The sequence below is a fragment of the Natator depressus genome, chromosome 1 (genome assembly GCF_965152275.1).
Source record: "Natator depressus isolate rNatDep1 chromosome 1, rNatDep2.hap1, whole genome shotgun sequence".
In the NCBI taxonomy this organism is placed as follows: domain Eukaryota; kingdom Metazoa; phylum Chordata; order Testudines; family Cheloniidae; genus Natator; species Natator depressus.
The window spans coordinates 220,706,585-220,726,791 of NC_134234.1; the positions used below are offsets into that span (position 1 = coordinate 220,706,585).

Below are 20,207 nucleotides of genomic sequence, written 5' to 3' on the forward strand. Positions count from 1 at the left end.
GCAATTTGTTGTCCTTTTTCCTTATTGCCCACCTAATTCTAGTATAATCCTAGTTACTTCCAGCATGAACATGCTTTCTATGAAGTTTTTATTCTAAAGTTTGTTTTTTAGAGTTCATAATTTGTTTTTAACATGGAAACTCCATGTATTTCAAATTTCCCATTTTAGTGCTCCAATAATGTCTTCATGCTTTTCTTCTATATCTGGCTTGGTGATAGATAATTAAAAATACAGATAATTTCCTCTTCAAAAAGAATGATCATGGTTTTTACTCTTGTAGTAAACTTTCCTTAGGGAAATAATTAGGAAGTCTCACTACATTTGCTGTTTTTAAAAATGTATATCCAATTTTGTATACTCTGTCTGCCATTGCACTTGATTTCTACCGTGGGTCAGCTCTAAGTTTTCATTATCCAATGTTTTGCAAAGTTCCATCCAGTTTCTCCTGTCAAGATAAAAAAAAAATTCTGCTAAACTTTTCTACTGTTTAATTTGATTTCATTGTGAAAGTTTGACAATAGTTTCTTCCCCTACTGAAATGTTGCTTACTGAGCTGTTTCATTTTGCTTTTAATGTCTACAATCACTTGTAATAGGTACCTCTTTTCTAAATTCTGTGATTCTTTTAAAAATCTGATTTACTCTAGTAATTTAAGCCCTTTTCCCTCTTTATCCATTTCCTCTTCCCATAAGGCACTGAACTTGCGTGACGATTCATGGTTCCTACAGTATGATCAAGTTAAAGCTTTCAGCCATAAATATCGACAAGGTGGTAGTTCAAAAGCAAAATAGGTCTCAGCGTTCTAGGGTAGTCATTGCTTCACAAAGCTATGTTGAAATGATCTTGATAGTGTGATCATGGTAACACAGTGACTGCTGTTTGTTTTTATATTTAGTGGTGTTAATTAAAAGTCACAGAGAAAATATTCCGGCACTTCTTAAATTATTGCACCCAGAAAATGAAAATATTTTATATACCATGGCTTGTGTGGAATGTGCCTGTGTCCACTTTTTTAGCCTCATTTGTCTGTTGTCTCAATTACAAACTTTTTCATATTTTAAAAAAAACTCCCAAAATTTTAATTTATTTATGTAGAATAAAATTAAGCCTATAACTATCTAAATTATCCATGCTGGGAAAGAGCTTTGAAAACTGAAAAGTCTCGCTGATGATTTCTTGTGGCTGGCCATGCTGGAAATGTTGGGTTGCGGGGTGGTGGTATTGGGTGGTAAAGGAGATTTGGAGGAAAGAATGGCAGTAGTGGGAGTAAGGAAGGAAATTATTCCATTTCAGAGCAGACTTTGCAGAAGTGCATGGAGGTAGAAGTTACTCCTATTTTAGGGACTTGGTAGCTGATGGGCAGTTCTCTTGCAAAGAACTAAAATTTCTGGAGAGTTACTTTACGCCATCAGAAGTGTCCATGAGAGGGGGCTTGGCCAACAATTTTTTTTTTAAACTGAGAATTTGACTCATGCGCAAACTTCATTTTCCTTATGAAAAAATATATTTCCTTGTCATCCCATGGTTTTAATAATCGCATGTCAAAAAATGTAGGGGGCGATAGGGTAGGTGAGGTTTTTTTCCGGGGTGTATCTAATCCTGTAACTCCAAGAAGTTGTGATTCTGCCTTAACGGCACTGTCATTTCTAGGAGACTCCTATTTTCTTCAGGGGTAGCGATGTGGTGTCTGTTACCTTGTGTTTTTATTTCAGATACAGAACATTAATGAGTCATTCTGTGCTCTTGAGATCTGTCTCTGTCATGGAGATGTTATGGCCTAATCCTGCTCTGTGTGAACAGACTGCAGAGCTCCTCTGACTTCAATGGGACTCTGTGTGGGTGTGGACTCAGCCTGTGCAGAGTAGCTTGCAGGATCAGGACCTGTTTTTTGTTGTTTTTCCTTAATTGGAAATAAGTGCTCTACAATGGAAATACACATTTTATTCTTTTTGAATGTGGGAAGCATAATACCATCCATCCAACCCCCTTCATTTTCATCTGCATTCATTTCCTCTGTGTAGGTTTATTATGTAATAAACTACCTCCGTATTTCATTTGAAGGGCAGAGAAAAGAGGGGAGTAGAGAGATCTGTGTATTCTAATAGTTTGTGTAAACTGTAAATATGTAAATTGCATTGAGATCCTTATGGATGTGATATTATACAAATATAAGCTGTTAAATGGACCCAGTTTAATTTCCAAACAATCACTCTGAGTGTTAATCTACTGAATGCTTTGGCTGCTGGAAACCAAAGGTCTATTTTCATATATATTTCTACCAGAAGAGGTCACCATTGTTATTTACAATGCACATAGATCATCATTTTAAACCCCCCCCCCACCCCCGATGTAATAAAGGAATATCTAGTTTCCTTTTGTGTTGCTGGAGAGGGGCAAATACAAAAATCGTGCTGTTTAACAAGTATTTATATATTGTTTCAAAGAATAGTTTTAGGTGAATAAATTCTTTTTTGAATACAAATACAGTATTCTGACACAAGCAAATGTGTCAATTCATATATTAGCTTGAGGTGAATGGTATTTTAACACCTTGATATTGAACTCTTTGAGTAAATAAAAATTGTTGGCTCAGAGGAGAGAGATAAATAATATTTGCATCCACAAGTGTATTTGTTCAATTAAAAAAAAGAATTTTAGTAATATGCCATCTGTTTAATGCTATAGTGGTTTGAATTAAAATGGGGATAGGAAATACAATTTGGTCTTCACTGGTAACATACATTCTAGTTTGAAATGGGCATCTGGACTTAAATCATTGCTATATTCACATTCTAAGCTGGGCCCTATGACCTAACTTCCAAATGTTTGTAAACAACTTTTATTGGGCACTTTGGAGTGGGCGGACCCCTCTATTCATGGTCAAGAGATGCTCATATTTTACCGCTATATTACTCTGTAATAACTCTTTTCAAACTTAAATTTACTGTTTGTTGTCAACCTAAAGTTTAACATCTATTTTTAGTAAAGTTTTTTTTTTTTAAGTATTTAACCATTTTTGTCTGTCTTAGTCTTGTACTCCTGCTTATCCCTGTAGTGTCTGAGCATCAGCCACATAAACTTGATTAGCTATAGCAATGTGGATTTCATGGACACTCTGGCTCTGTTGCTTTTGGGAGGTAAAAACTCACAAGCCAGAGTGTCCATGAAATCCATTTTATGTGGAAGATGTCCAGATACTACACAGATAATGCCCATCACTGCTGTCAACTTTGCCTAGTGGAGGCAGTCCTTAGGAGTCCTGTGCTCCCCTGGAGGCTGCTCACTGAAGAGCAGCAGCAGCAGCATCACACCATGCTCTCCTGCATCTAGAGAGGAAGGATCATCCCATGGCTAGGGTGCTACTTTGGGCTGTGGGAGACCTGGGTTCAATTTTCTGCTCTGCCACAGACTGTGATCCTTGGCAAGTCATTTAGCCTCTCTGTGCCTGTTTACCATTTGTAAATTGGGGATAATAGTACTTCACTACCTCACTGGGTACTGTGAGAATAAATACATTAGAGATTTTGAGTCACTCAGATACTTAATGGTGCTCATCACCACAGTATCTGAATGGATAAATATGTAGTCTCATGATGTTCACTTGGCTCAGCCTTCCTGGCATTGTGTTCTCTTGTCACTTGGATACTAGATGCTTATATAATTTTAGTTGTATAGACAGTAACTCATTGTTTGACTTTTTTTTCTTACTATACACAACAGTCTTGTTTTATTTGATTATGTTTTAAACATGTAATTGATCATTCCACCTTTTGATCTTCTTCATTCAGGGTTGTCAGTCCTGTCAAATTTTGGCTGCCTTTCACCATGCCATCTTAGTTTGCTGACTTACTTCTAACTTCTTCCATCAGCCTTTTAACCATTCCCGTCTCTCCAAGCTTTATCATTCCCTCTTCATCTGTTGTGCTTCAGCTTCTCCTCTCACCTCCTTTATCCCTATCCATTGCCACCCAATGCTACAACCATAAAGAATAGTTCAAAATAGTAAACTTAGTCTCACAGCGGCAACCAAAATCTAGAACGGTATATAAGTGAAATAATGAGGAAGGGTGCATAAGAAACGGAACAAAGCTCTAAACCATCTTTTCCATGACCCCCCACCCCATTTTCACTGTTTGTTGCTATTCTTTCCTTGTGTCATGTCTAAGTTTATATGGTAGACATTTTATTCAAAGAGTTTGTCTAAATTTTGCTAGAGCCAGTATATAACTTGAGGCTTCAAAGGCAACATCTTTCTAAGGTTTGCAGAGGTGGGCTCCCTGCTGTGGACAGTTTGAGGAGTGTGGGACCGTGATGTCTGGTGCAGTAGTTCCACATGACAGATTTTATATTTTATGATATTTTTCTCTAAATCATTGATTTCATACAGCTTTTCTCCAGTTAGATACATGTGATGCAGCATTCTCCAGTACCGAGCGCTACTCTGTATATTTATCTCGGTCTCATCTCCCTTTTTTCTAGCGACCCTCACCCACTTGCATGACTTCAGCTATATAACCGTGTCATTCAAGACTGTCGTCATGAATCTGTGCTAGTGAGGTCAAGTGCAACCTTTCGTTTGTTGCTTCCTGAGTTCTGTTTGCTTAATGGTGCAATCTGAATTTTCTTAATGTAGCTTTTTCCAGGAATAAATTCCAAAAAGCAGAAGTTGGTGTGTTTTAATATTCTCTTTTCATCAATGTTTCTGCAAATCAATGCCTTGCTACATTTATCTGACCCCAGGGCATGGTGCATGCAATAGAGAGAAGTGCGTTGTCTAGCACACTGAATTCATGGGCCTCATCCTGCAGCCCTTACTGAGGGAACAGTGACAGTTTTGCCAGAGTAAGACATATAGGATAGCTTCCATAACCTGGAGTGCTACTTTATGAAAGGTATTTCACTTGCGTAAGGTGTTAATTAGGTGTCCATGCCTTTTAGAAATGGACAGATGAACCTGTCCACAGGAAAAACAAGTAATTTCTCTTATGCTGGAGAAGAGACCCTATTGGCATACAAGGTATGTTTGCACTCTTTATGCAGGATAAATCTAAATAAAATACCAAGTGCTTCTATTATCTTCTAAACTTATTTTTAACTTTCACTACAACTTTTGTGGTGTAGGCAGAAAAAATCACCAGACAGCTTGTTCTTGGATCTGTATGGCTGCATTTTATGTGGGCCTTTTAGGAGAGTATTAGAAAATAGACCTTAAAATAGATTTTTTTTTAATGCATCCTACAACTTAGGAAAATATGATATAGCAAGTTCCTCTCAGCTTTGGTGGATCCAGTCCACCTACTCAAGTCTTGCCCTATGTTGGTTGTTTAACAGCCACTGCCTTTACAGATATGGAATGGTCATCAAACACATGGATTTAGTACAGAACAGAATTTGTTCTGTAGGCTAATTGCAATGTGTTCTACAATTCACTCAAACAGAAAACAACCATTGTGAAATAAGAAGAGGAGTACTTGTGGCACCTTAGACTAACCAATTTATTTGAGCATAAGCTTTCGTGAGCTGAGCTGTAGCTCACGAAAGCTTATGCTCAAATAAATTGGTTAGTCTCTAAGGTGCCACAAGTACTCCTTTTCTTTTTGCAAATACGGACTAACATGGCTGCTACTCTGAAACCTGTCATTGTGAAATAGAAAATGTTACTGGGGAGTTATTAACAAAGGACCAAATCATGCCATTCTTTCTCAGATTCCTACCCTGGTTAACTCCCATTCAGATCAGAGGGAGTTTGCTTGCTTTAAGACCTCAAGATTTGGCCCAGGGGATTTTTTTTTATTTAGTTGGGAATGAGGGGGGGGGGCAGAAAAAACTGAAACCCACACTGCTCTGAGCCTCCCAAATTGAGAGATTAAGAAAGATTATATGATTGATTATAATTCAGAAGGTGGTATTCACTTTGGATAGATGCCATTGAAAAGCAAGACTATACTCTTTTTTTCCTTCCAGCTAGAGGTAGCCCCCCCGGTCAGGACTGAGGCATGTAGGTGGGTTAACTTGAGGAATTTTGCATTGCTGCCTGGGTCTATGAATAAATAAAGGACTTCTATCTCCTGGCAATACTATCTTGACCAAATTCGTGGTTTCTTGCAAGTTGGATTTTAAGGTTGCTCTTCAGTGCATCTTACAGTCCTTGTTGTGTTTTAAGTACTGCTATATTCACAGTAGGTCAGAATGTATTCAGCTGTACTCTAGACAGTGTCCCATCCACCTAAGTGTGTTTAAGGAGCTAAAACTTTCTATGCAACACCCTGACGGATGAATTCCAGACTTCAATGACAACGTATCTGGATAGTGGAGCAGAGTATAGAGTTGTCACTTCCCTCATTAGCCAGATTAAAATTCCATCTTCTGTAGTAAATAGAATGTGTTGATAAACTAGAGGACCAGACAAGTACTCCTGGTGTCACATCGGCAAATTTTGGATATGTCACAAGTGCTCTAAAATATTTAGTCAGTGCTGTTTCTTTGTAATGGATTTGTTAAACGTAGACGATGACCATCTTTTCTATTAAGCATATCAATCATATGTAAAACAAATAAATGTTGTTCAAAGCAAAATGAGCTGATTATATAGGAGGTACAGAAAATCTGCATGGCTTTTTCTTCCATGTGATGCAAATTTTCAGCCAGCTAGTTTCAGATTTAATCTCTATAGTTTATAACAGTGAGATTTAGGATGAGAAGTGTACATGCTCAGTGCTGGTTGACTTTCATTGCCTTTGAGCATTCATTTAAATGAAGCAGGTTGTTAACCTGACATTTTCAACTCTAAGGACGAGAAAACCTTGAAGACAGGTTATCAGATTAAATTTCGGACATAAGCGCACGTGTGCAAACATTGGGACTATTAAACCACTATGCTTGCTTCTGAGGCTTCATTGTTTTGAGCTGACATTCCTTGATTGAATCTTCATGAGCACGCTATTCATTTAGCCATCCTGCTTCCTCCTTTTACTCGAGCACCTAAATATGCCAGTAAAAAGAGTGAAGAGAGCATTGTGTATACTCTCCTCCTAAAACACAGCTGCAGCTGAGAAAATACTTGCCTTTTTCATGTGTGCACTTTAATCGCTTCAGCTGCATTCATTCCCTTCAGCTGCTTCTCTGGTGTATCTTTAACCATATTGGGAGGTATTGTGAATTCTGAGCTATAAATTTCATTTACATGCCTTCATTTACATGATGTTCATCTTACTGCTGCAAGGAGTCTTATTTGGTCATAATCTAGCAGGACAGCCAAACCTAGTATATCATAAAAGTTGGTGACCTTCCTCCAAAAGTTTCTAATTTGAGTTTTGGACTGTAAACTGTTGGAAGCTATTTGCCTTGTCTTTCCTTTTCAGTCTATCCTCATATCAGCATGTTCACAATCTTTTAAATATGTTGTATACAGTTTCATAGTGCTAAAGCTTGAATGTTTTTAATGTATCTTGATTTTTTTTTCTGGGTGTACTTGACACAATAGGTTAGAATTACTTAAGAACTGAGAACTGTATCTTTCAGATACAATTAATTAGAATGTCCTTTGTCTTGATAAAGTGTCTAGGACATACTATAATTTTGGTTTCCAAAACAAAATGAGACAGACTTGTAGTTATTGTAAGTGTTGATACTGACTTCAGCAGAGAGCAGTAATTAAGCAGACCGTACAAGGCTAATGCAAATTCTGATGATTCTATCAGTTCTTGAAAGTGAGTAAAGAGCTGTCAAACTTCCATTCTCTCTTCTAGCAAATTTGAGAACCCCGTTCTGTTTGAATTAGCAAATCAATTGCATACAAACAATGAAGTAGTAAGATAAAGGAGAGGACAGAGATTAATTGATCAGTTTTGAGGGATCTGTCCTTAGGAGTTTTTGCTTTGTTAGATATGCGCTCTGTTTCCCAGTAAAAGGCCTGCATGGTGATATTGCCCATTTTTCCCATTAGGGAAAAATCTCACAACTATAAGTCCTTTGTTTCCTCAGCATTTCTCTTGTGCATAGCGTTTTCTATGCTAGCAAATACTTAGCGTAACTGGACACGGCAATTCTACCTCACTGTTCTTGTCAATAATTCTTCCACTGGTAATGATATCCTTTAAGTCTGAGTCAGAAAAGCCTACATTTTCATGGGGGTTGGGAGGGAAGAGACATACTTTTATGTTGCAATTATATGGCACATCTTTTCTTGTTATGAGTTGCTGTGACAATCCTTATCCTGGGGGTCTGATTCCAAAGTTAACAACTCAATCATAATTAGTAGGCTTACATAATCCCTCTTTTACTCACCTTTCATCCTCGAAAATACTTTGATTATGAGGAATTCTAAGGATGAATAGGCATTGTTCAGAGAGATAAATCCCATTCCAGGTGTGAAGATGGGGAATGCGGCAGTTCCCAAATGCTCTCCTAGTTGAGTCTGCTCCTACTACCCCACCAGCTCAGCCTGTGGGGTTAGAGAAGTAGGATGCATTCCCATTATACTCAAGAGAACACGTTTGGCTGGTGGTAGGGATAGCATTGGTAGGCTCTGCAAGAATCTGTATTCAGCCCTCTTCACTTGAAGGAAGGTTGCCAAGATTCACGTGCTTTAACACAGTGGTTATCCTATTGGTCTTTACTATTTAGTAATAGTGGGCATTCTAGCATGTGATGCTAGTTGACATGTAATGTAAAAGTAACACATTCAATGCAAAACTTGAGTTGGTACTCCATGATATTTTGATGAAAAAAACCTAGAAAGTTATAAAATTAACATGGCACACAGCCAATGGATTAAAAGCTGGCTAACGGATAGGTCTCAACATGTAGTTGAGGAATTGGGAAATTTCCTGATTCTAGTGGGGTCCCACAGGGATGGGTTCTTGACCCTACACTAGTGAACATTTTCTTTTATTAAATACTTGGAAGAAAACATAAAATCATCACAAAGTTTGTAAATGACACCCAAATTGGGGGAGTGGTACATAATGAAGAGAACAGGTGACAAATACAAAGTGGTGTAGATGCCTTGGTAAACTGGTAGAAGCAAACAATATATGTTTTTAATATGGCTAAATGTAAATATATACATCTAGGAACAAAGAATGTAGACCATACTATACTGGGAAGCTGTGACTCTGAAAAAGATTTGGGGGTTGTGGTGCAAAATCAGCTGAACATGAGCTGCCAGTGAAACACTGTGGCCAAAAGGAATGGCACAGTCCTTGGATGAATCAACGGGGGAATCCTGAGTAGGAGTAGAGTTTGTTTTACTTATGTATTTGGTCTGGTGCGACCATTGGGGGAATACTGTATCCATAATCCAAGAAAGATGATGATAAATTGGGGAGAGTTCAGTGAAGAACCATGACAATAACTGAAGGATTAGAAAACATGCTTCATAGTGATAGACTGAGTTCCATGGATCTATTTAGTTTATCAAAAAAGATTATAGGTTGATTAATATATTAATAGGTTGACTTGATTAATCTCTGAGTACGTATGTGGGGAACAAATATTTGATACTCTTCAATCTAGCAAAGACAGATGTAACATGATTCAACGAATGCAAGCTGAAGCTAGACAAATCCAGACTAGAAATATGGCATCAATTTTAAAGTGAGTAACTAATCATCGGAACAATTTACCAAAGGTCATGGTGGATTCTCCATCACTAATGATTTTTAAATCAAGATTGGTTGTTTTTCTAAAAGATATGCCCTCGGAATTATTTTGGGGAAGTTCTATGGCTTGTGTTAGACAGGATGTCAGACTAGATCAAGGGTCTCCAAACTTTGAGACAAGGGACATATTAAATTTTTGAAAGGGCTTTGTGGACCTAAGCAACTGTGAGAGAAATTAAATATATGCAAAATTGTTTAAAAAAACACTACTCTACTGTGTCAGTGTTCCATTAAATTCTAAATCAGGTATAAAAGTTAATCGATGCAGGTACTGTAAGTTGGCTCCCCTTTTTGGGTCTGCTCTGCCCTGTGCCTGCTCCCTTCTCCCTGTGTCTGCTAGGCATGCCTGCTCTGCTGAAGAAAATGACAAAGGATTGAAAGTTTTGGCTGTACTTTTGGTAAGAGAAGCTCCAGGTTCCCATTGTTTGTTGGGACTGTTTGGTTCTATTAGTGCTGTATTTAAAATTTAACCATCATGAAATTGTTAATTTCCATCTTCTTTACTGCATTTATTGGAGATGTAATTAAGCATCTGACTTGTATTTTTACTCTAAGGCAGGGGTCTGTGCCTGCTTGGCTGCAGCACCAACTCTCCCCTAAGTTGGCTCCCCTTTTGGGGAGAGACTGGCTCCCAGGGGCACTCACCCCTCCGCACAGCTCAGCTGAGCTACACCCCCCCACCCACGTGAGCTGCTGCCGGCAGCCCCTCCCCCTGCCTGCTCGACGTGCCTACTCAGCTGTTCGCTTTTCCCCTGTTGGTTGGAGGGCCAGACAAATGGAAGCCCCAGGACGGATCTGGCCCGCAGGCCGTAGTTTGGAGACCCCTGGACTAGATGACCACTATAGTTCCTTCTAACCTTGGATCCGTGAATCTATTAACAAAACAGATCACATTCATTTCAGTGAATGTGTAATTAGATGCAAGTGAGTTGATGAGAGAATTGGACAATTTATGATTCTAGAAGAGGTTTGAAGTTTGTAAACTCTGATTCTGCATTTTTGTATGCATGTAGAGCGGTGTGTGTGTGTGTGAGAACATGAAGTTTATTTAAAAAAAAAAACTTGACTCATAAGCAGAATTTTTCAAGTTCGCTTAAATTTCAGAATCACATTCCTTAAAGAACTGGCGATTCTTTGCTTTTATTGATCTGTGATTAGAACCAAGAGTACCAAACTTAAAAGGAGTAATAGATTCTCTATGGAAGTCCAGGAGAACATTTCATATAATATTTTGGAGAACGTTGTCTTGAATAAAACAGGTCAGCATCATAATTTTGAATGTTATCTCCCAGCCTTCTTTGTCAGCAAATTGAACTGCACATTTTGTCAGATTTCTACTAATCCTTGTTTGTTAGGATAGAAATAACATGAGAACAGCAGAAAGATTTCTTGTTTGCTCCTGTTGCTTTTCATTCTAGCCAAAGCCAGGAAGTGAGGGAGGCATGGTAAATATATGCAAAATTGTTAAAAAAACAAAACAAAACAAAACAAAAACACTACTCTACTGTGTCAATGTTCCATTTTTCATCCCTCTATTTTCAACTTTTAGGAGCAGTAACTAAACAGAGGAAGAAACTTACTGTGACTTCCCTCAGAGGACACTGCTATGGTATTGCCTAGAGGGATTAGGAGAATAATACTTAGCTCTGAAAAAAGAAAGCTTATGCTCAAATTTGTTTGTCTCTAAGGTGTCACAAGTACTCCTTTTTCTTTTTGCGGATACAGACTAACACGGCTGCTACTCTGAAACCTTAGCTCTGAGTTTTCTATTTAAACAACTTATTTATGCTCACTAGTACCTTACTCCACAAATAGTTTGCTGGCAGTATACTCCATTTTTTAAAATTTGCCCTCTGAAAAATAAATAAAACACAATCTTGTTACTATTGGCTTTTTGGTTTTCAGGAGGTGGCTTGACAAGTCACAGGAGACAAAAGGAAAATGCAAATTGTGGGTTAATTTTTAACGTTAATCACATCTTCTTTTTTCCTTTTAATTCCAACAGGAAATTGTTCTGGTGGTGTTTTTTGGTGCTGAATATTTGGTGCGGCTATGGTCTGCTGGTTGCAGAAGTAAATATGTTGGCTTTAAGGGAAGACTACGTTTTGCCAGAAAGCCTATATCAATTATTGGTAAGGTTCATATTGTTTTTAGACAGTTCTGTTCATATCCTGTTTAAACTGCAAATATAAAGTTATTACCAAAGAACATACTGGAGACCTGAGTTGTATCCTTGATTCTTAGCACTGACCTGTGTGTGACCTTGGGCAAGCTGTCTGTACTTCCCTGTGTCTCTTAGCTATTTAAATTGTCCTTGCCTTGAAAAGTTTAGTCTTATTATGTATTAGAAATGTGCCTAGTACAATGGGATCTCCAGGCACTACCGTGGTACAACTAATAAGCCGTAATAACACTGCATATCATGCAATAATGATATGTATTAGGCCCTTGCCTACAGGGAACCCTAGCTGAAGAAGGAAAATCTGAATCTCTGAAGGGTAGGGAAGATAGAAAGCGGCATCACCTACTGGTGATAACAGGGGGTGGCTGAGGCTATGTGAAACATTGGCCCTGGGGAGGGTGGCTGTACTTTCAGATACTTTCAATAATTTGGTCACCCTCTCACTAGCTGAGTTTTCCCTTCTTTCCCCAGCTCCAGGTTCTCAAATTGTGCTTGAATATGTACTGTAGGGTGGGCACAGTGGAAGGGAGGATACAAAGGAGCTGCTGGATGGAGAGGAAGAGGGAATAGAGAGCTAGTTGGAGGAGAGTGAGAGGGGTGTTGGGGAAAAGGGGCGATGGAAAAAAGTAACTGGATTTGTACGTAACATTATCATGAACATTCTGTTTTGTCTGGAGTGTGTTTTTCTTTAATTTATAAACCCTTTGGGAAAGGCTATATCTTCCTGTGGTTTTTGTACACCACCTTGACCATTTTAGGTGCTACAATGATATAAATGTGTATAAAATGTTTTAGTACCATATACAGTACACTTTTTAATCATTAAGGGGTCTGTGTTCCCTTTCATAGGTTATTTTTATGTGGGGGAATTGAAACCTAGTTTCTGCTCACTGGGTTTTGTGGTCATGCTTCTGCCAGGGTACAGGTAGCTGGGGAGCAGTGCGTGAGTTTAACCCCATCTGCAGAGTCCACAGCTGATTCCCTCACTCACCACCTATGATTTGCATGAGATTTCAGGTGAAAACTCAGCAAAACAAGTAGTCTGCTGAGGAGCTTAATATGCATAATTAACAACAGGGGAAAATAATGTACAACTTTCAAATCCTGGGGGATTTCATTACATGAAAAACAAACAGAAGCACAAATGCACAAAATATATAGCTGTTAGGGCTCTCAAGTGATTTTAAAAAAATTAATCGTGATAATCACATGATTAATCGCACTCTTAAACAGTAATAGAATGCCATTTATTTAAATATTTTTGGATATTTTCTACAATTTCAAATATATTGATTTCAATTACAACACAGAATAAAATGTACAATGCTCACTTTGTATTTTTGGTTACAAGTATTTGCACTGTAAAAAACCCAAAAGAAATCGTGTTTTTCAATTCACCTCATACAAGTACTGTAGTGCAATTTCTTTCTCATGAAAGTTGAACTTACAAATGTAGAATTATGTACAAAACTGCATTCAAAAATAAAACAATCTAAAACTTTAGAGCCTACAAGTCTGCTCACTCCTACATCTTGTTCAGCCCGTCACTAAGACAAACAAGTTAGTTTATTTTTGCAGAAGATAATGGTGTCTGCTTCTTGTTTTACAGTGTCACCTGAAAATGAGAACAGATGTTTGCATGGCGCTGTTGTAGCTGGCGTTGCAAGATATTTACGTTTCAGATGCGCTAAATGTAAGCGGGGGAATAGTCCCACTATTGAGGGGAACTTTCCTGGCTTCTGTACTGCCCTGGTGAAGTGGGCTAGTGAAAGGATATGAGTCTTCGCTCCCACTTCCTTTACCCAGTGGCCTCCTTGCCCTTGAGGACTCCCCTTCCACTATCCTGTCTGGCAGAGTCCTCGTAACGCCAACAAGGCTGGGCCGAGGATTCCTGGGGGGCTCGACCGCCAACCCTGCTGTGGTCACCTAGGACAGGGGCGAGGGTGTCCCCACTCCGGGGTACTCTCTCTGCACTGGGCACTTCTCTGACCCACTGACCATTACATACAAGTTAAAGCAAATGCAAGTTATTTAATCACAATTTTAAAAAGAATAAGGAAAAATGGGAAAGGTTAAAGGCATCAACCCACTCTGTGGCAGGGAACGTCACAAACAGTGTCTCTGGAATGTCAGGGCAGTTCACAGCCTGTTCCTTGTAAGTTCCAGGCCTTCTTCTCAGGCCCTGGCTGTGCTGTGGGGATGCTGTGGGTTGGACACTTGCTCTGGCGGTGGCCACATGCTCTCAGGCTCTAAGTAGTAGGACCCTTCTTCCCAGTGTTGGCCCCGCCCTGTCGGGGCTACGATCCAAGCCTGGCCTGCAGAGCCTCTTGGCTGAGGTGTCTCCTTGTGCTGGGCCTGCTGTCCAGGGTCCCCCTCGCTCTCCCCAGCTGCTCACCGCACCCAGCTGCAGACTGCTCCAGCCCCTGCTCCACCACTCTGTGTCAGCGCTGCTGCTGCTCTGCCTCCAGCTCCCCGGGCTGCTTCTTTGGCCCCTCTGGCTCTGGTTGCTGCAGCTCTGCTCCCAGGACAGGTCTGCTCTGCAGGCTGCTTCTGTGACTCTGCTCCCAGCACTGACCTTCTTCTTGGGCTGTTTTTCTGGCCCCTCTGGCTCTGGTTGCTGCGGCTCTGCTCCCAGGACAGGGTCTGCTCTCTCTGGGATGCTTTTCTGGTCCATCTGGATCTGGCACAGCTCTGCTCCCCAGCTCAGCTTGGGCCCCTGCTTTCTCCTTAGCTCAGCCCCACTCTGTCTGACCCAGGCAAATCCAGCTCACATGGAGGACGGGAGCTCCCTGGCCTCCTGACTCCCTGATTAGCCTGCCCGCCCTGTCATTCAGGCTGACCTGGAGCATTGGCCTCTCCCCATTGTTCCTGGGGACTATCAGTCTCAGGATCCTGATTTCCCATAGACCCTTCCCCTTTTAGTACTGGGAGCTAGCCAACCAAAACACCCCCCACTGAATGTTAGTAAGGGGGCAACAGTCCCCTTACATAAAGATTGATATGTCCCTTCATCTTCAACCACCATTCCAGAAGACATGCATCCACACTGACGATGGTTTCTGCTTGATAATGATCCAAAGCAGTACAAACTGACACATGTTCACTTTCATCATCGGAGTCAGATGCCACCAGCAGAAGGTTGATTTTCTTTTCTGATGGTTGGAGTTCTGTAGTTTCTGTATCGGAGTGTTGCTCTTTTAAGACTTCTGAAAGCATGCTCCACACCTCGTCCCTCTCAGATTTTGGAAGGCACTTCAGATTCTTAAATCTTGGGTCGAGTGCTGTAGCTCTCTTTAGAAATCTCACATCGGTACCTTCTTTGCGTTTTGTCAAATCTGCAGTGAAAGTGTTCTTAAAACAAACATGTGCTGGGTCTTCATCCGAGACTGCTATAATATGAAATATATGGCAGAATGAAGGTAAAACAGAGCAGGGGACATACAATTCTCCCCCAAGGAGTTCAGTCAAAATTTAATTAACACATTATCTTTTTAACACATGTCATCAGCATGGAAACGTCCTCTGGAATGGTAGCTGAAGCATGAAGGGGCATTCAAATGTTTAGCATATCTGGCACTTAAATACCTTGCAATACCAGCTACAAAAGTGCCGGTGAACGCCTGTTCTCACTTTCAGGTGACATTGTAAATAAGAAGCGGGCAGCATTTATCTCCCGTAAATGTAAACAAACTTGTTTGTCTTATCAATTGGCTGAATAAGAAGTAGGACTGGGTGGACTTGTAGGCTCTAAAGTTTTACATTGTTTTGGTTTTGAGTTACGGGTTTTTGTTTTTGAACAAAAAAAAATCTACGTTTGTAAATTGTACTTATACAATAAAGAGATTGCATTATGGTACATGTATGAGGTGAATTGAAAAATACTATTTCTATTTTTACAGTGCAAATATTTGTAATAAAAATTAAAGTGAGCACTGTTCACTTTGTATTCTGTGTTGTAATTTACGGCAATATATTTGAAAATGTAGAAAAACATCCAAAATAGCTTATAAATTTCAATTGGTATTCTATTGTTTAACAGTGCAATTAAAACTGCAATTGTGATTGTTTTTTTAATCGCAGTTAATTTTTTTGAGTTAATCGCGTGAGTTTAACTGTGATTAGTCGACAGCCCTAATAGCTGTGTTTATATATGGGAGATTGCATGTGCCATCTCTTGAGGGATGTGGGAACTGATTCAGTGCATGGCACTTCATTGTTTGCGGACATAATGACTCTGATGCAGACACAATTAAAGTGGTCTGGTAAATTTGGCCTTGTAAGGAAGTTGTATATGGTTTTTTGTTTTTTAATAAAATGCCAAAATGTTCTGTGACATTTTTTTGAAAACTTTAATTTTTTTTTGCAAAAATAATTATCCAGCCAATTCTATAACTGACCTCGTCTCATAGAACATATCATGAGCCAGAACTTGAAACAATCTATGTATGCAGCAAACTTTGCTCTCCATTGCTTTCCCAGGATTATATTTAAATTAAGTAGCTTCCATAAGTAATTATCTGACAGAATATTCATTTGAATGCAGGATAAGCTACATAAATCCTGTTAGAATGTTTTCAACTTGATCTATATTCAGTGTGCTGTCACATTACGTACTACAGTAGCAATTAGTGTTTGTATAGTATTAGAGCATACAGTGCACTTTAAATGCTAAGTGTAAATCGTGAGCACAGGATTGCAACTTCTTTGTTAGGACACTTCAGAATGTTTAAGTATAGAGAATGTGGGAGGTTATGGACAAAAGAGGTGTAAATACTGTTTTATTCTTGTGGGGATTAAGGCTCATTGGGGAAATACATTTGGAAGTACAGTTGTTACTGTTACGTTGTAGAAAAAACTCTGTGTACTAGTCCTATTGCTAGACTTGGCTGTGGGGCTATACATTTGCTTTGTAGATGTTCAGGGTCAGGCTCAGGCTGGAGCCTGGGCTCTGGGACCCCGCAAGGCCAGAGGGTTCCCAGAGCCTTGGCTCCAGTTGGAACCCAATATAGGTTTATCATTGGCTTCAGCAGGAGCAGTGTTGGGTCAACACTCAACACTCATTTTGAAAATTCCACCCTGAATGTTTATACTTAGGCTTTTTGTAAAAGATAAATAGTGGGCACAGGCGAAGATAACATGAGGGATTGCAAGGTCACATGCTATCCTTTTTGCTGCATTACAGAAATGTCACTACAGATGAATTCTTGTAATTAATGTTCATTCACCAGGGGCTTGGGAGCTTATGCTTTGAAATAAATATTAGGCAGGTTATGTTCAAGGGTGTTGTGTGTGCATTATTATCCCATATTGTCTGCCTTTAGCAATGGGCCTGTGTGGAATATATTCATATGCACCTTCAAAGTTTGTTATGGAATGAGACAGGGCTCTGAAGGAGCACCTGTACATTGAATGTGAAATTCCAGTCAAGTTATATAAGCCTACCAGTGTTGTGCCAATAAAACACTGAGTGAATGTTAGAGAAAAACCACATTATTGTAAGTCAGAACTCAAAGTATGTGCATACAGGCTGTTTATTTTGAGTCCTTACAGACAGATTTTCACTGGACCACTAAAAAGCATATATCCAGCCTAAGAGCTATCTCCAGACCATAAACTTCATACCATAAACTACTAGAGCTGCTAAAAACAATTCAAAGTTTTTGTTAAAATGGAATTTTTTTTTGCTTTTTGTACTTGAAAAATGGGTGAATTGTTTTTGCTCAAAATCACTGGATATTGAAAGTTGTAGACCAAATGTAAAGATATTAGGAAAATTAGAAATCAAATTGTTGAGTTAATAATGGAAATACTTAAGCAATCTTGGCTGTAGGTATTACTATGTGCTCTGCCTATGTGTATAAATAAGAAATACTTGCCTAGCAAGCTGATTTTTGTCCATGGACAAACAGCTGGTGGCTTACCATGGTTGCTGTCCTTTCAGGCATTATATGCTTTCAAAATCAGCCAGGTCTGGCAGTAAATTCTGGCTATGCTGTGACTTCACAGCTTCGTATATTTTAAATGCTGACCTATACGCTGGCAGAGAGGCAAATGCAGCAGCAGCAAGAAACATAGTTAACAAATTGGCACAAGTTTTAGAGGCAACAAGGGACAATTTTTTCACCAGTGTTGGACTTGCTGCCCCAAAAAACTAACTTTGGCTGGCACAATGAGAAGGAACAAGCCTGAAATTCCTGTTCAGTTCCTTCCCAACTGGCAAAACCTGTCCACTCCAGTTTTGTTTTGTTTCCAGGAAAATATGACCCTTGTGACTTATGTACCCAAAAAGGGGAAAGCAGTATTACTGTTGTCATCTATGCACTCAGATGTCTCTGCCTCTGGGGCTGAAGCAAAACGGATATAATTAATTTTTATAACAAAACAAAAGGACACGTGTGATGGTATCCTCATCCATCACAAAATGTATAGGCAAACACTGGCTGATGGTAGATTTTGCGAACATTTTGGACATATGTCTGAATGCATATATTATTTGGATGTAGTTGAATTGTACCTGGCTTAATAAATCCTTAAGTAAGAGAGAGATGTTTTTCAGGGACCTGGTCATAGAAATGAAGAAACCACTCGTGCACGAAAGCAACACTGCAGCCTGTCTCAGGCTTCTAGGGAAACAGTGCTTAGTGTGCTAGGTACTGGTCCAGAGCCTAAGAAACAGGCAAGATGTTATGTCTGTTCCAGAGAATGAGACCAAAAAGCCTCTAAAATGTGAAATTGTACATTCAGAACATATGTCACTTATTTGCCCCATTTGTTCAACATAGTAGGCTATTTACTGCCATTTTGCTGAGTTTGTGCCTCATACAGGGGCATGCACAGACATTTAACTTTGACCCCTTTACGGGGGGGCATGTTCTGTGTTCCCCTCGGCAGGAGCTCACTCACAGACTGGGACTGACAGGGAATTGGTGGGGCAGGAAAACAAGTGGGAAGAGGGGAGAGATCTCTGAACATCCAGGATGAGAGGTGGGAAAGAAGACTGTGAGACTGGGATGAGGAACCATGGCTGAAGAAGAGAAAGGATTGAGCCAGGGACAAGTTGCTGGAGATGGGGAAGGAGGAGTCAAGATTGTGGGGAATGGATAGAAAGGTCTGTACCCACTAGACACACTCCTCTCCAGAGCCTCATCAGTGCCAAGTTGAACCTCCATCAGTGCCAAGATTCCTGAGTCTCAACATTCCTCTAGTGTCAGCAACTATCTGTGAAACCCACTGGCAAAGTGTCTCATCTCTCTTCTGTGTCATAGAATCCTAGAATATCAGGGTTGGAAGGGACTCAGGAGGTCATCTAGTCCAACCCCGTGCTCAAAGCAGGACCAATCCCCAACTAAATCATCCCAGCCAGGGCTTTGTTTAGCCTGACCTTAAAAACCTCAAAGGAAGGAGATTCCACCACCTCCCTAGGTAACTCATTCCAGTGCTTCACCACCCTCCTAGTGAAAGTGTTTCCTAATATCCAACCTAAACCTCGCCCATGGCAACTTGAGACCATTACTCCTTGTACTGTCATCTGCTACCACTGAGAACAGTCTACAGCCATCCTCTTTGGAACCCCCTTTCAGGTAGTTGAAAGCAGCTATCAAATCCCCCCTCATTAGTCTCTTCTGCAGACTAAACAATCCCAGTTCCCTCAGCCTCTCTTCATAAATCATGCGTTCTAGTCCCCTAATCATTTTTGTTGCCCTCCACTGGACGCTTTCCAATTTTTCCACATCCTTCTTGCAGTGTGGGGCCCAAAACTGGACACAATACTCCAGATGAGGCCTCACCAAGGTTGAATAGAGGGGAACAATCACATCCCTTGATCTGCTGGCAATGCTCCTACTAATACATCCCAAAATGCCGTTAGCCTTCTTGGCAACAAGGGCACACTGTTGACTCATCCAGCTTCTTGTCCACTGTAACCCCTAGGTCCTTTTCTGCAGAACTGCTGCCTAGCCATTCGGTCCCTAGTCTGTAGCGGTGCATGGGATTCTTCCGTCCTAAGTGCAGGACTCTGCACTTGTCCTTCTTGAACCTCATCAGATTTCTTTTGGCCCAATTCTCTAATTTGTCTAAGTCCTTCTATATCCTATCCCTACTGTCCAGAGTATCTACCACTCCTCCCAGTTTCGTGTCCTCTACAAACTAGCTGAGGGTGCAGTCCACGCCATCCTCCAGATCATTTATGAAGATATTGAACAAAATCGGCCCCAGGACCGACCCTTGGGGCACTCCACTTGATACCGGCTGCCAACTAGACGTGGAGCCAATGATCGCTACCCATTGAGCCTGACCATCTAGCCAGCTTTCTGTTCACCTTATAGTCCATTCCTCCGGCCCATACTTCTTTAACTTGCTGGTAA

At 40.1% G+C, this 20,207-nt stretch overlaps 1 protein-coding gene across 1 annotated transcript in view; it reads left to right on the forward strand.

Moving 5' to 3' along the window:
• Positions 1–20,207, forward strand: part of LOC141975625 (potassium voltage-gated channel subfamily KQT member 1-like) — a 737,650-nt gene that overhangs the window by 62,761 nt on the left and 654,682 nt on the right. Inside the window, exon 3 of the mRNA XM_074936161.1 lies at positions 11,668–11,794. Coding sequence (XP_074792262.1) covers positions 11,668–11,794 — 127 coding nt within the window. The remainder of the gene's footprint in view (positions 1–11,667; positions 11,795–20,207) is intronic.